Source organism: Orcinus orca, chromosome 10, assembly GCF_937001465.1.
Source record: "Orcinus orca chromosome 10, mOrcOrc1.1, whole genome shotgun sequence".
Lineage (NCBI taxonomy): Eukaryota > Metazoa > Chordata > Mammalia > Artiodactyla > Delphinidae > Orcinus > Orcinus orca.
In genome coordinates, this window is record NC_064568.1 from 15,344,237 (window position 1) to 15,361,052 (window position 16,816).

At 39.2% G+C, this 16,816-nt stretch overlaps 1 protein-coding gene across 7 annotated transcripts in view; it reads right to left on the bottom strand.

Moving 5' to 3' along the window:
• Nucleotides 1–5,446: 5,446 nt before the first annotated feature.
• CHL1 (cell adhesion molecule L1 like) overlaps nt 5,447–16,816 on the bottom strand; it is an 88,341-nt gene continuing 76,971 nt past the window's right edge. For 4 of the 7 annotated variants that reach the window (XM_004274766.3, XM_033437181.2, XM_004274765.3 and 1 more), the window contains 4 exons: nt 14,187–14,348; nt 13,415–13,546; nt 11,694–11,766; nt 5,447–9,112 (listed from right to left, as the gene is read on the bottom strand). In XM_004274766.3, coding sequence (XP_004274814.1) covers nt 8,896–9,112; nt 11,694–11,766; nt 13,415–13,546; nt 14,187–14,348 — 584 coding nt within the window. In that variant the 3' untranslated portion in view covers nt 5,447–8,895. Of the gene's footprint in view, nt 9,113–9,594; nt 10,327–11,693; nt 11,767–13,414; nt 13,547–14,186; nt 14,349–16,816 lie in introns of those variants that run through there. The other 3 variants (XM_004274767.4, XM_033437182.2, XM_049715556.1) reach the window with 2 other exon arrangements.

Sequence of the window (16,816 nt, forward strand, 5' to 3'; positions counted from 1 at the left end):
TGCAGTGGCTTCTCTTGTTGCGGAGCACGGGCTCTAGGTGCACAGGCTTCAGTAGTTGTGGCACACGGGCTCAGTAGTCGTGGCGCGCGGGCTTTAGAGAGCAGGCTCAGTAGTTGTGGCGCACAGGCTTAGTTGCTTCACGGCATGTGGGATATTCCTGTACCAGGGCTCAAACCAGTGTCCCCTGCATTGGCAGGCGTATTCTTAACCACTGCGCCACCAGGGAAGTCCCAGATTTATCAATTTTGTTTATCTTTTTAAAGAACCAGCTCTTAGTTTCATTGATCTTTTCTGTCATTGTTGTTTTCTGTCTCTATTCCATTAATTTTGCTCTGATCTTTATGGTGTCTTCTACTAACTTTGGGTTTTGTTTGTTCCCCTTGCTCTAGTTCCTTTAGGTGTAAGGTTATGGTGTGTATTTGAAATTTTTCTTGTTTTTCAGATAAGCTTGCATTGGTATGAAGTTCCGTCTTAGAACTGCTTTTGTGTAAGATTTTGGGTTGTTGTGTTTTCATTTGTCTTCAGGTTTCTTTTAAATTTCCTCTGTGATTTCTTCAGTGGTCCGTTGGTTGTTTAGCCTCCATGTCTGTGTTTTTTGCAGTTTTCTTCCTTGTAGTTGATTTCGAGTCTCATAGTGTTGTGGCTGGAAAAGAGGCTTGCTATGATTTCAGTGTTCTTAAGTTTAGAGAGGCTTGTTTTGTGGCCTAGCATGTGATCTGTCCTTGAGAATATTCCATGTTCACTGGAAAAGAATGTGTATTCTGCTGCTTTTGGATGGAATGTCCTATATGTATCTATTAAGTCCACTTGATATAATGAGTCATTTAAGGCCAGTGTTTTCTTATTGATTTTCTGTCTGGATGATCTATCTATTGATAGAAGTGAGATGTTAAAAATTCTCTACCATTACTGTGTTACTGGTGTTTTTCCCTTTATGCCCATTAATATTTGCCTTATGTATTTAGGTGGTCCTGTGTTTTCAGATGGTCCAAGGTAGCTGACTGCAGAACCCCAAGGAGCCCCAAGGCTAGTGCTGGCTCACTCGTGGTGGACAGAGTCAGGTTCCAGAAGACTCTGGTGCAGTTGCCAGCCCAACGGTATGTGAAGCCAAGTCCTGGGGTTAGCACTGGCCTACTAGTGGGCAGAGCTGGTCCTGGAGTCTGGTTGCAGGGCGCAGGGGTCCCAGAGCTGGTGTCTAATTGCTGGGAGGGGGGTCAGTTCCTGACACAGTTGGTATGGGGCCTGGGGTGTCTCAAAGCTTGTGCTGGCCCAGTAGTAGTGAGGGTCAGGGCCCAGCTGGTCCCAGGGCAGGGTCTGGCCTGCTGGTGGGCATGCTGTGCCACTTGCTACAGGACTGTGGTTTTCTTATGTCTGCTGTCTGCCCCCTGGTGGTTGAAGCCGGTCCAGAGGCTAAAGCAGCCTTCCTGGAGGGCAGGGTGAGGGCCCAGGGGTTCTGGGGCTGGTGCCTGCCCCCTGGTGGGTGGAGCTGATTCCTGGGTTCTTGGGTGTCCAGAGGCAGCTCAGTGTGTCTGAAGGCAGCCTGTCTGCTTATGGGTGGGGCTGTGTTCCTGCCCAGTTACTTGCTTGGCCTGATGTATCCCAGCACTGGTGGCCTATAGGCTATTGGGCCAAGGTAGGGCTGGATCCTGGGGCTAAAATGCTACAGCAAGGATTCCACGATGGTGCTTGCCAACACCAGTATCCACATGGTAGGAGGAGCTCCCAAGAACGGTTCCCACAGGGTCTCTGTCGCCAAGGTGAGCCGCATCTCTCCCTGAGACTCTCCAGGATCACCAGGTAGGTCTGATCCAGGCTCCTATCCACTTACTGCTTCTGCCCTGGGTTCTGGAGTTCAGGAGAATTTGTGCGCCCCCTTTAAGAATGAAGTCTCTATTCCCCCAGCCCTCTCGTTTTTCCAGAAGCAAGCCCCACTGGGCTTCAAAGCAAAATGCTCCGGAAGCTTTGCTTCCTGGTCCAGGACCCTTAGGCTGGGAAGCCTGACATGGGGTTCAAATCATTCACTCCTTTGGGAGAACCTGTGCAATGTAATTATTCTCCAGTTTGTGGATCGCCCACTCAGGGATATGGGACTTGAGTATATCACCAGTCTACCCCTCGTACCTGTCTTGAGGTTTGTACTTTAGTAGAAAGTCTTTTCTGGTAGGTTCTAGTCTTGCATCAAGGGCAATTCTGCGAATATTTGTGATTTTGATGTGCCCTTGGGAGGGTCTTACTACTCTGCCATCTTGTTTGATCTCTCCTTAGCTCAGTAGGTTTTAATAAGCAGACTAATTTGGTTTTTCCCTTACTGTGATTTGTTGTTTCCCATTTGGTGTTTAGCTCATTCATTTACCCAACAATTATCTTTTTGAGATCTATTACAGGCTGGGGCCTATTCTGGGTGTCAGAGCAGGGAACAAGATAGGCAAAGTTGCTTTTCTCACGGAGCTTACATTGTAGTAGGAGCAGGGACGAAAAAAAATGACATAAGGATATAAATTAATACAGTAATGACTGCTTTGAAGAGAGAAAAAGGAATAAAGTAGCAGCCCGTGACTATTGTAGAGTTGATAGTCAGAAACATCTTGTGTGAAGAAGTGACCTTTAAATGGCCTATGAGCCAGTTTATATAAGATTTGGGAGAACATTTCAGACAGAAAAACAGCAATTGCAAATGTCATTAGGTAGAAATGAGTTTTCCTGGGCTCTAGAAACACAGAGGTCAGAGTGGCCAAAGCATAGCTCTCTACAGAAAGAGAGTATGAGATATAGTCAGTATGGTAGGCAGGTCACTAAGATAGCTCGTATGGTCATGTGGTTAGGAATTTGGAATTTTGGCTAAGTTCACTGAGAAACCATTAATATAATCTGATTTATACTTTGTAAAGCTCCCTGGGATTGTTCACGGATTGCAGAGGAGGACAAAAATGAAGCAAGAAAACCAGCCCTAGGAAAAAGATGTCTTTTGCTTGGTTTAGGATGGTAGTAATAGTGGTGAAGAACTATGAAAGGGTTTAAAATGTATTTTGGAGTTAGAACTGATAGGAGGTGATGTGAAACAGTGAGAGAAAGAGCGGATCCAGGAGTGACTTTCAGGCTTTTGGCCTGAGTCATTCGGTGGATACTGGGGTCATTTTTGAAGATAGAAAACCCGGGGAAAGAACAGTTTAGCGGTGCTAATGGAGATTCTTTCATGTTTGTGGACTCGCATTTTTCTCAAGTGCACTCATTAGCTGGGATATCTCCTTGTGACTGTCATTTATTTAACAGATATTTAACAAATGTCCATCAGATGTCATACACTATACTAGACAGTTGATGTTTCCAGTAAAAACGAAGATGCAGCCCCCTACCCTTATAGAACTGCTAAACTAATCAGAGAAATAGACATGGTAATTAAATAGGCATACTATAAAACCGCAACAGGGATTAGTGCAAAAAATGAGAGGTAAGTAATGTTGTGATACGCTAAAATAGCGTGATTTGACCTAGTTATGGAAGTCTTGGAAGGTCTTTCTTAAGAAATGACATTAAACTTTAAAACAGATCAGTGATCTTGTGAAGAAGAAATAACTGTAAGGGGCTCATGACAGGAAGAAATTGACCAGATACTTGGAGCTGATAAAATATGGGTGTTAGCCTGAATTCCTTAACAGCAGAGCCTGCAGCAGTCAGGATATGGGCTACTAATTTATTAGGGAGTAGAGTCCTCATAAATTAGTATTAGGCATTAAGGGAAAGGGAGAATGAGGCAGGGAAAAAGTGAGAAACTATTAATAGAGGATGCACTATTCCACTGGTCACTGTTAAATGCAAACGACTGCTGTAATCCATGGGACCATCTTGTAAAAGGGAGGTGGGAGGGGACATGGGAAAAGAGAAAAGGTTGGAATCTATCCACCAGTTTCCCTGTCTTACTGTGTAAACCTTTTCTCCATGGGGTGTTACTTCCTCCATGAGCAGGGTTCCGTGGCATCTCATGCCATAGTAGGAAGGGAAAAAGCCTGCCGGCAGAGTTTCGTCATGAGCACCCCACCACCCCGCCCTTAACCTCCACCTGGTTTTAGTCAGCTGTAGTCCATGCAGAGCCGCTCACTCCAGCAGCGGCTGCTACAAGGCAGACAGCACCCAGAGTATCTGAAGCAGGGCATAAGAGGCATTTGATACAATCACTGTAACAGGATTGGAGGGAGGAAGGGAAGAATGGTATATGATGGGAGCTTAGGAGGAGTCTGACCATGCTGGGTATTGAAGAACAATTAAAGATTTTTGTCCCTCTCTTAAGGGCACTGGAAAGTCATTTTGGGGGATCAGAATAGGGATGAAAGTGGTCCAGCTAATGTGTTCACAGGGCAGAGCAGGGGGCTGATCCAGGAGAAACACAGGCAATAATCTCAAGAGAATTTAGTGTCGGTTGAGTGTAGGGAAAAGGAGAAAGCTGGGTATGAAGGATGATGCCTAGGTTTGTGACTTGAGTACTTAGATGGACGCTGTTGCTTGAAATCACTGAACTGTACAGTTGCGGGGTGGGGGGGCGGGGGGAGGTGGATGGGAGCTGAACAGCTTTGGAAGGGGGCAATTGGCCTTCGCTTTTGAAACACTTCTCCCCCAGTCATCAGAGAGCAGACATCAAAACTTCAGATATAAGAAGAATTCTGGGATAAAAATACCTTGAAGTCACTGGCCTGCATGTGACAATCAAAGCCTTGGATGGATGTGACACTTCAGGGAGACAATAGAGTGGGAAACAGACTTGGAATTGAGTCTAGCAAGAACTTCAGGATCCGGTAAGTTTGGATGTCCTATTTTCTTCCTGGAGAATTGCAATGTAGTAAATGTTACCGCTTTTTAGGTTGCATACAGTGAGCTGTTTTCTAGATATAGTTTGGCTTGTTTTCCCCCATTATATGTTCTGACCACATTATCTTAAAACCAAGCAGTTTCTAAACATGATCAATAAGTCAGCTTTAAACTCAACCTCACCTTTCTAAAGCATTCCTAAGAGGAGTGAGGGAATAAAAAATATATACTGTATGTAAACTGCTTAGTACAATTAAAACACTTTTAAACTCACAGTTGTCCACAGATTGTCTGCTGAGCCACAGGCTGTGCCCCATCCTTATTTGAAAGTATAGCATATTGGATGTTTTCTTGCAAAGCAAAACTTCTACAGTGTTCTAAAAGCAATCAGATGAATATACATTCATCTTAATTTTACATTATCATAAACAGAGAGTTTATTGGCATATTTGTTTGTAGACGTGCATGATGTTAGATGGTCTATTTGTAAATATAGTCATTCAGATCAAAATCCTTTATTCATCCCTCATTTACGCTCTACTAATTTATACTTCATTTATAGATATCCCAGGATCAGAGGCAACTGAAGTTAAGGTTGATATGTAAATTCTGATTGTTCGTATCTGGGTAGAAAAGCATACAAACGTTTTTAGAGTACATGAAGGCGAATGTTTATTTGGAAAGTTGAATTTCTTGTATACTGAAAATATTTTTTAAACCAAACATATCCATAAGTGTAATACAGACACCACCTACAATACAAACACATTTTAAGCAAGTTCTACTATGAATATTAACCTAAGCCAACAGAAAATCAGGGAAACCAGTTTCTACATACCTTTTACCTGTTTGGGGTTGTAATCAAACAATTTAAGATATAAAGAAAGCTTTGGCTCAACCCTACTTATTTCACTATGGGCACACTGGGATAGATACGACCACAGATTACAAACCCAATCCCTTTATAATCAATGTAAAATTGTTACAAGACTCATATCTTAATGACATGTAAACATTTTTAGGGTTTCAATTGGCAATTATGCTTTAAACGCTTAGAAAATCACACCAACATTTTTCATTTTTGTTCTCTCTTGAGCTCATCTCTTCCATGAATATAAAGTAGGAAAAATATTATTTGAGAATTCCAGCATAATTTCATTGTGCTTTACACTTTTATAAACATGGATACATCTAAAATATCAGATGCCTTTACACCAACAGAATAAATCCCCCAAATTCACATTTTCTTATAAATACACCTGCAAAATTCGTGAAAAACCCTTTTGTATAGCAAAGACCCTGCTTAATTATCTTCGGATTAATAATTTTTGATGGCATGTGCAAATCATACTGCTCATGGAACAGTAGAGTGCGTTCCTGCAGATTTGGTTTTCTATAAAAATATATTTATGTGTTCACAGGAAAAAAGTTGAGTTGGTATGTGGGGGGTGATTTTCGACATATCATTAGATTATAGGTTTATGAAGTTAGAAGGCATCTTAGCTTTTATCATGTTCAAATCTTTCTTCATAAAAAAGAACACCCTGTGATGGAGAGAAGGTAACAGAGAATCATTAGCACTTCAGAGAGTTTGAAGCAACTTGCCTACGGTTTATGTACAAAATCAGTGCTGGAACCAGGAAGAGAACTTGGATTTTCCCAGCCCTTGGACAGCTGTCTAGGAACTGATCCCCACCAACAGGCCTTGAGATTATATACAACCTATTACATTGAAATCCTATTGCCAGGAGACTAGAGAAAGTTAGTCATGGACCTATTCCTTCTGTGAAGCTTCCCGGTAGAAACCACATGCTATTGAGAAAAGGTAATAGAGAGTGATAGCAAAAGGCAGTGTGAAAGCAATCTCATTTTTCAAGTCCCTAAGTTTTGGCCGTTCAGAAAATATGAGCAGGAACATCCTTCTTACTCACGCAGTTAACGGAGAACTCTACGATCTAGGAAAAGCAAACATTTCATGATTTGTGTTTCCTTCTAACTTAAAGGTAATTAAATTGATAATAAATCTAATCCTAATGCACTTCTGAGATTATGTCCATCCTGCAGGATTCCGTTAAAACCTTGTTTAGCTGATGACAAAGAAGAACAAGTGGAATACTAGTGGGACTAAACTCAGAAGTCCTAACCTTGGCCTCATTGATAGCTGAGTACCCGAAATTCCTCCCAGGTAAGTCAAAACATGATGATTCTTCCTTGAGAAAAGTTGTGCCTTAAAATTAGATGGGGATGAAGCTCAAGGGGCCGGATGGGTGGGTGCGTGCACCCTCAGAGTGAGGGTGAGGCTCCACAGTAGTGCCTTCCCCCTTTGGGAATTCTTACTTCAGGGGTGTGGTCAAGTCCTGAGCCCACAAAGAATTGTTTTAAATAAGACCTTCTTTTGCCGCCTATCCCTTTTGGAGGACAGACAAGGTTTAAAACGATCATTAGATATTCCATGTGGATTATTGCATTGACCATTATACACACTCCCTCATTTTAGTGCACAAGAAAGAGCGGGCTACATACATCAAAGTCAAGGGTTTAACAATATACACCGATGGGTACAGTTCAAAAAATAAAATCTGTGAGTCCATTTCACTTAAACATAATTAAGAAATACACTGAAGAATGTTGAGGTAAGGTTAAAAATGTTTTCCATAAAATGAGAAGCTCCACACTGAATTTTACTGACAGACATGCATGCACTGTCCTTCATAGTATTTCTAAACCGTTTCCATGTATAATTTTAGAAGGACTAGTAGCTCACGTGCCAGGAAATAAATTCCCTGACTTTGTACTGGCTTGGACAGAAGGCGAACATAGAAAACTATCCCCCCACCCCAAGATGTTTAAAGTGTGATACAGGCAAAACCTATGTATAGGAATTTCTACTGTAAACAGTTTTCCTTTTGGGGGGCTGGGGTAGGAGCACACTCAACAACAAAAATTTACTTTGAAACATTCCCCTCAATATTTATATGATGATATTTTATTTTGAGATGGTGGGAAAAAGCACATAAGAACAGAATCCAAATGCTTTGTACAAAGTCTTCAGTTTGGGAACCTCATGTGATTGGTTGGAGCTTTGGAATGATGAAACATGGTGCATTACTATATCCCCCAGCTGCACAGACATGCCTGTTAATGTTCTTTTTCTCACTCCAAAATAAAACAATCTCTATTTTAAATTGTGTAAATATTAACATCATATTTACAATGCATTCATGAAATATATGGAACATAACATTATACAAACATAGAGAAAAGGTACAGGCAGTCAGTTTAGAAATGGAGCTATTAAATAGATACCAATTATTAGACCACAGCATCACGGACACCTCCTGCCTGTTCTTTCATAAGATAACCTGACCACTGCTTCTTTTGCAGCTGAATTGAGTCCAACAGAAAAACACAAAAAACAAAGATGTTTTTTGTAGATGTGATGAGTGACAGAAATTACAAATTCACGTTGAAACTGAAAAAGGTAGAATTCTGTTTAAGCATGACCGTCTCTGGGCAAAGAGTTAGGCGCTCAATAAATACTAGTTGATCGTTCACCTAAGACTTCTACTACTCAAATTTTAAATAATAAATTTAGACTGTATATATTCCACGAACTGTTTAAGTAAGACATTCATTCTCTTTACATTTTAAATAACCAGTTTGCTTACCATCTTTTAACCTGTCAGGAAGCGAAGTCACTAAGACAGTTCTCCGAGACGGAATACACATGTGCATACACAGAAAACCCACAAGGTAGCAACATCTCTGCAAACACAGTGAAGAGTAAAACCAGGCAAATATGGAGTTCACTGGATGGATACTTTGGATTCAGGTGAGGTGAATCTAAATACAGGATTTCTTTTGTGTTCTACATTTTGAGCACCTGAAAAAAAAAAAAAAACACAGGCGTGTAGTGCTAGGTATTTTACTTTTTCAAGGCAGTGCTATTGTTCTCAAAACAACTGCAGGAAGTTCGAATTCTGGATAGTCTTTTGCCACAATGTTTCTCTTCCTAGAGGAAAAGTTCTTGCTCCCTTGAAGCAGATACATATGGAATGTTGGTGTGCACCGCTGATGGGTTTCTATGCTCTGCGTTTACGCTCGGAGTGGAAATGGTGCTGTAGAACTTCCATTGCTTTCCACCGATCCTTTCTCCTTCGATCCAGCATAGGCGCCAATAAATGACCCATCCTCACTGAATAGACCGTGGTCACCTTCTCCATAATCGACTAAGCTGTCGGCACTTTCTGTGGCCTGCATATCCCTGTTAAGGGAGCGAAGGCTTCCTTTGAGAGGTTTTTCATCGCTGTCACTAGCAAATAAAAAAGAAGAATTCGACAAAATCTAATGTGAGGTATTCACGTAAAGCAAGACTCATGCACAAGTGCTAACAGGTTTTTAAATTTTCTGGATATTCATATTAGCACTGAAGACGAGACAGGTAAATCCTGAATGACCCCTTTCACAAAGAAATGTTTAAATCGTCATTACCAAATTTGTGTCGTTCTGAGTAACTGAGAAACTCACGACCCTCCTGCTTCCCTTTAAAACTGAGACATGCAGATATCCAATCTGTTGATTACATGGAGAACAAATGTTATTTCCTTCCCTTTCATGAACTTCTGGAACCCTCGTCTCGAACTCAAGTCTCAGTCTTCTTTCTTTACCTTTGATCCTGCATGTTCTTCCAAATCCCTCCAGAAATGTCTCTCTTGTTTAGGTTAATCAATCAAATTCTGTTTCTTGTAACCAAAGAACTTTCTTGAGTTTCTAAACTCAGGTTTGTTAAATGAGAAAAAAAAAAAAAAAGCTGGCATTTTTAGAACAGAAATACTACAAGTATCCTACATTCATTTATGCTTTGCATTCTATTCAACAAAAGCAAGTCTGAGTTAGTACAAGGTCTATAAAATGATATAGTTTTCTTAATTTCTAGATGATGGGGTTTTTTTTAATATCAACTTCCGTCACACTAGAAAGCTGTACACCAAATTAGAAGATTTTATAAAATTCTAAAAAAGGAAAATTTGGGAGAAAAATATAATTGCTGTGCTATTAGCACTTGAATGTGGTAGTCCCTGGTGCTGGTCATCCAATAGGTCCATATCTCAGCCTGCTGGAAGCGTGGCAGGATGATACTTCACTGCCCTCTGAGTTAGGCATTGCCATGGGACTTGCTTTGGCCAAAGTGAGCAGAGGTGACATATGTCACTTTCCAGCCAGTACTCCGTTTGCCATGTTCCATTTCCTCTGCTGTGCTGACCCCTCAGTGCTCGCTCACCAGCCGGTGCTCCCAAGTGACCAAGATGGCTCGAGCCATCTGTGTTGCACACGCAACTTGAGAAAGAAAAATATATGGCGTTGTTTTCAACAGCAGCGTGACCCAGACTGTCCTGACTCATATAGTGACTGGCTCCCGAACTGGGCTGCTACAGTTATAAAAGCAAATACGAAGAAAACAAAAAGACAAAATGTGGCATTACCTTAAGGACCAGGCCACAAATAGCGAGCAACTCTTACCAGAAGCTGGAAAGACGAGAATTCACGTTATGTAACTGTCTCCTTGCCTAATTTTCCAGGTAAACATGTAGTTTTGGGGAAAGATGATGGAAACTGTATTAACTAACAGGATGCCAGGTGAAAGCTTGCAGGGGATGACTGTACCCGTCTTTTTACAGCAGCAGCAAAATATGAGGGAATGGGTTTTAAATAAGGCATGTCTTCGTTTTTTCCTCATAAAATCATAAAATCGAACCAGTAATATCTATCTTTCAAAAGTATTTTCAACAGTTGCCATAGGCTCTCAGTGATCCCTGCCTTGTGGGATTTGAGTCACAATTTCCTAAATTTGTATAATTCCAAGTTTTCTTTTTCTCTCTCTCCCTTCAGCCTTTAATGCTCCTTCTCCGTGGAAACTACCTCAGATGGAAGGAAGAAGAATAAGTATAGTGCAAAGTAGAGCCTAGAATGAGGCTCAGATGTACATCAGTTAATGCAGGATGGCTAATCAGAATACTCCACATCCCTGATTCTAGTAATGATCCAGGGTGAGGCCACTCAGAGCCAAGCAAGTCCATTATTTGATATGGACGCTGGTCTTGTGTGCCAACGGCCATATACGCCTGGAAAATGTAACAGCTCCTTTGGCTGCAGTATACAGAGGACCTGACTGAAAACAGTGGCATCCTAGAAAAGAACAGGTAAGAAAAGAAGAGGTACCTACCTCATTCCAGATTTCTTGCAATTTCTCCTACGTGTGACACACTTTTATACCTTCATAAGTTTGCTCTGGTAGTTAAGAGTAACGCAGTCTTTTTCATCCTTTCCTCCTTTGGAATGGACCCTTCCCACAACTTCTCTTAGGCAGAAATGGTTGCTCCCTTTTCCGCTCTCTTATTCTCGTTCATTAATTACAGTTATTTATTTGCATTGATACTTTTTTCCTCTGAAGACTAGGTTCATCTTGAGGACATGCTCTGTGACTCAATCACCTTTTAGGTACACACCGTAGGTGCACAGGATACAAGTTTATGGGTGTAAACTCCATACAACCTGGGTTCACAATGGCCACGGCGAGGAGAGACTACAAGCTGTTTTGGCTACTCCATCTATAGCTACTCAATCTAAGTAACAGTAGTGTCCTCTGCATAACACCTTTCAAGAAAAGTGTCCTAGCACACACGCTACCTAGATAGCGGTTACATCCCCACCGCAGCACAGAGAAATTTGATTGGGCCACTTAAGGCCCTTTGTTTTCTTTTCTAACAAACTATTCTTTATAGGAGTATTAAAATATAGTCCTGTAATCGTTAAGAAGAAACACTTTTTTTCTATTTGTAAGCTGATGATGAATATGTGCTCTGCTACATTTTTCAATGGAACGTAATGTTTACCTGTATTCACCAAAGGTTTCGTCTTTCACTGACTGAACTTCTGGGTCTGGATGCAGATCTTCCTTTTCTTTTACTGAAAAAAAGGGGGAGGGGAGTAATACAAGTAATTTTTAAAGACATATTGAACAGTGCTGTTGACAGTGAAAGTCAGGTTTGTTGTGGTTGTACCTATCACCCATCAGAGTTATCTCTGCGTTCAAATAAAAACAGAAGAAGGATTCTCTGGCTTGTCTTCATTTGCCATCAGAGTTGCAGGCTGCTGCAGATATGCACACACGTAATGTAGTGTTATGTGGGCAACACGTTGTACTGGAAGAGTCCCTAACTTGGTTATGGTCTCTTAATGAAGACCAAATTACTGTATATACATTTTACTAGCCTAACCTTTTTGAAGATGTCATTGGCTGATAGCAGATCTATGTCATTACAAACGAAGGGGAATTAAGAAAAAGTCAATCATTTGGTGGTTCTCTCTCTCTTACTCCAAACTGCCTCAGTAAGCAGAATATTCAAGCCTATAATGACACAGAATAAATTAGATTTATTCTGCATCGTGGGAGACAGGCCCAGGAGGCTCTTGCTTCACTTTACCAGGAAAACTCAAACTAAAACCCTTCTTCGTGGCACCTTTTACTACTACTTGCCGAGACCTGGGAGTGTCTCTTAGTTGTCCTGAAAATGAAATGCTGACTTGTTTTTCTTTTCTGGGCACGATTTGAAGAAGCTTCTTCAGAATTGGGATAGGGCAACATTTCACAAATGACAGTTCGTTGGGACACTCAAAAGGAAATGCTCTCTCTCTTTAAAGTTTCCAGTTAATTACCTAGAGCGTTCATGACTCATTAAAAATCTAATTCCTAACAAATTCAGTCTAAACAAGAAAAAACATGTATAATGGCATAAATTCTGTGTAACTTGACAATTTAGAAATTATTCTCTTGTTTGATTGTGCAGTATACATCATGGGCTCCCCAAAATATTTTGCTGGATGAATCGTAAGCCAGTAAAAAATTTCACACAGATCTGAACATCAACAAACGAATAGCACTGGGATCTAAATCTTTCCCCCTATGTAAAAGCATCATGAATGCTAAGCAAAAATAATAATAGTAACAACAGAACATGTATATCTGAAAAAGACAAACGAAATTTGGAAATTGAATGAAATTAAAGCCAAGCCAGATATTAATAATTAATTAATTCAAGAGGCAGTGTATCCGATATATGTCATGGTAATAAGAAGTGCGTTCCCAGCACTGGTTAAGTTTAACACAGTTGACTAGCAGAGCCAGTACTATTAGAATGGACTAATGCAAAACATCTCTGGGTCATGAATGTGTAGAGAGGCGTACTATAAATGGGTCCTTCTTTAGACATTAAAAAATATGTGTGTGACTTAGTAACAGGTCTTACCAACATCTGTGATACTTTACAGATAGAAAATAGAAGCTTGGAAGTATTATATGTCTCCCTAGAGCCTATTTTATATACTAGAAACAAGAAAGCAACCAACCAGAGATAATATTCTAGACCCCACGTATTCCCTTCGGTTAGTTAATATAGGAATTTTTCCCCCTCTCAGTATACTGTACACCTAATGTTCTAACATCAATTTGACTTAAATGTGTAATTAAAAAAATTAAAGATGTCTCTGAAGACAGCCCCCGAGAAATTAAAGACAATTTAATAAAATTCAAAGTCATATTAAGAAACAACTTTACCTGAGTACTTTCCACCTTTGTTCCTCTTCACAAAGCAAACAGTCAACAACATTAGGGTGAGAAGAGCAATCGCACACATCAATCCAATAAACCAGCCTTGCGTGGAGATGTCATCATATAAACCAGCATATTCTGTTGTACAAAGAGAAGTCACACGTTGAGCGCTAAAAACGGTCTTTGGAATTATGTCCTTCTGGGGAAAATTAAACACCATTTTTAAACGTACAAAATAGCATCAATTTTATTTTTTCCTTGGAACGACCCTAGAGGGAATGTGATTCGAAGGACATTTCATTGGGAGAATACTGATAAATCATTTAATCATTTTTTAGAAAGGGCCCTCTCAAATTGCGTTTGATTCTGTGGATGAAAACCAAAGACAGACAGTAGAGACAGATGCAGTTAAATACAGCAGCAATAGCAAGCAAGCAAAAGCACAAGCTGCCTCGGTTACATGCAGGTTGCTATGGAGATGCTGGGGTTTTGGTTGTGGTTTACTTTTGGGTTTCTGTTATTAACACACGTTAATTAGCAGCAGACATTTTTAGGCAACTACTCTGGTAAAAACAATAAGGGATAACTCGGACCTTGATGAAACATTTTTTGTTTTGACAATTTTAAAATGCTATGCCAAAACAAATGGAAACTACTGTTGTTATAGCTAACATACTTCGTATTTTTATCTTTAATATAGGAAGTATGTAACATTAAATAATCTACAGAACACAGATGTATTGTCTAAGATGGCTCCAAACAGAGTCTCATTTCTCACCTCTCCCTCTTGTCTCAATTACATCTTCAAAAATGCTATTGTTATCAACCCAATTCTTAGTCAATAGGCGAACTATATGTTCAGCTCCCGGCTCAAATGTCTCTACTGGGTGAATCTTTTGAGTAAGATTTACTCCTTCTGATATCTTCCCGACACGTTTACCTAAGAAACGTACACAGTTAAATCATACGAATTGTCATCACTGAAAAGTAGGACATGAAAAGTAAAAAAGTATTGTTATTTGAGATGAATAAGAGAGCGCTTTGTAGCATTTTTTTCCTCAGTTTCTGAATTATCAGAAGATCAAGAAAAGCAACGTTTCAAGATTTTCTTTTTTAATATGCTGATATGGAGTAAATGAAAGGAACTGAATTCATGTCCTTTTAAGACGATGCACTTACTTATTAATGAAGTGATACTATAAATCCACCTGGTCATATGAATGGTTTAAAACCAAACACGGACTTCAAAAAACTATACAATGTCATCCGTTGCAATTTGGACTTTCACAAATCTAGCAGGGACGGAATATGGCAATTTTGGCTTATAAGTGAAAGCATATGGCATTAAAGTCTTAACTCTGTATTATTACTTCTTTTTGCTTTGGTTGCCTTCATAAATATTGGTGGAATAGCATCACAGTATGCTCATATATTAAATATTTGAAAATTGTAGGAACTTAAGCTACATAAAAGTACAGGTTTACAGGTACATTTAAATGAAATGCATTGAGATTTTCAAAGTGAGAAATTTACACGTTTCAAGAGAAACGTGAATATGTCAATATATTAATTGTAGAATATCAGTAGCAGATAAAAATATGACTCAAGTGTCATTAAAATATACATTTAATGTCTAATACTATAACAAAATACCTAAAATATTTTTCCTTTTGATCCATACTTTTGCTAAGAATTAACTCAATTAAATAAATGTAAACCAAGAAATGTTAACAAGTTATTTGAAAATGAAATATATTCCATGTTGAGAATATTAGGAGTCATTACACTGTTTTAAGTGAGAATGTGTCACACGTTAAAATTTAGTTACAACTTTTCACCACAGAGTAAAAATTGATTAAATAGTTACTGATAACACAAGGAGCGTTAAAAAATGGCACCATGGGAAAAATAAGACCAGTTATATTAGCTGAAGAAAGCCTTCAAGATTGAGCATCATTGAAACAAAACACAATTAATTTTGCCCTTGAAAAACAGAAATTTAGTGTTATATTAAGTAGAGCAAGCTTTTGAAAAATAGAGCAAAGCAAGGGTTTTATTCAAACCAGTAATGACACAAAAAAGAATATTTCTGATTAACTCCATTTTTCCCCCAGTTAGATTATGGAATGTGAGCCACCTGAAACTCAGAGTGACAACCAGAAAATGATGGGGGAAAAAAATGCTTGTGTATCAAATCCCATTCTCTGATTTAATGCCAGATGACCTTAAAATGTGCCATCTATGCAAAGAGAACAAAGATACACAGAAATAATTCCAATTTGCACAGAAGTTATCATTTTTAGAGAATTTAGTGATAGCAAGATGGATTTCCTCAATAGAAGTATATATATATGTATATTATTTTTTCTCTCTTTTTCTCAAAGATCATGCTGAAATTGAGTGGCAGAAGGAGATTACAGTTTCTTTCCTGTAAATATGGCAAGATAGGCCTATAGAAGAAAAATCAGTGTCAACTAGGGAAGGGGACAGTAGCTGAAAATGCAGGATCCTGAAAAAGAGCACAAACATACTAGTAAGAAACATTTTCAAATTACAATATATGAGTGAAGAAATCTGCTGTAAAACACTCAAGCACATTAGTTGTATCTTTAATTTGCAGAAAAGATGTAGCGTCATTTATAAAACCACATAAACAGCATTTTCTACCCTCTGAAGAGTTTGTCAAACATAAACACAACCAAGCCCAAATTCTCCAAATATTTCCATAGATACTAGAATGCCTAGCTATTGTAAGGCAATTTTGTGAATTTCTTTTCTTACATGCTTCAAATTGGCAGGAATGGGATTAGCATTTCTGACACATACTACGGTCTTGGTCCTAAAAAACAACCACCCTCTCCATGCCCTAAATTCTGATTTAGAAAATACAAAAGTTGCATGTTTACATTACCACTATTCTGACTTACTTTCTTTGTGTTGAACACTTGATATCCGTTTGAACTCTTGAGAAAGAAGAACCTTTTAGTTACTAGAAAGTTTTCAATCACCATCTTTAAATCTACCTCTTAGGAGTAAGTAAATGAGTTCTTCATTTCACGTGGTGTCTAATCCATCCTTGGGAATAACTTGTGGGTTTTGGGGGAGAAACCATTTTGAATATATACATATATATTTTTTCCCCATAAAAGGGAGTTTGGAGTATTTAGGGAGTCTGAGGAAAACATAAGCTCTTCATTATTTAGCTACAGTAGGAACAAAATGAGAGGAAGAAACAAACTGACTATAAAGGTCACAGCATAACCATTCACACAAACCCATTGATTTTATACTGATTCACAAACTTCAATACATTTCCATATGTATCTTTTATAAATGATAGACAATTCAATTTTCTTCATTATTTTCTTTTTCCATAGTCTAAAAATTGGGAAAGCATCCAGAACACAT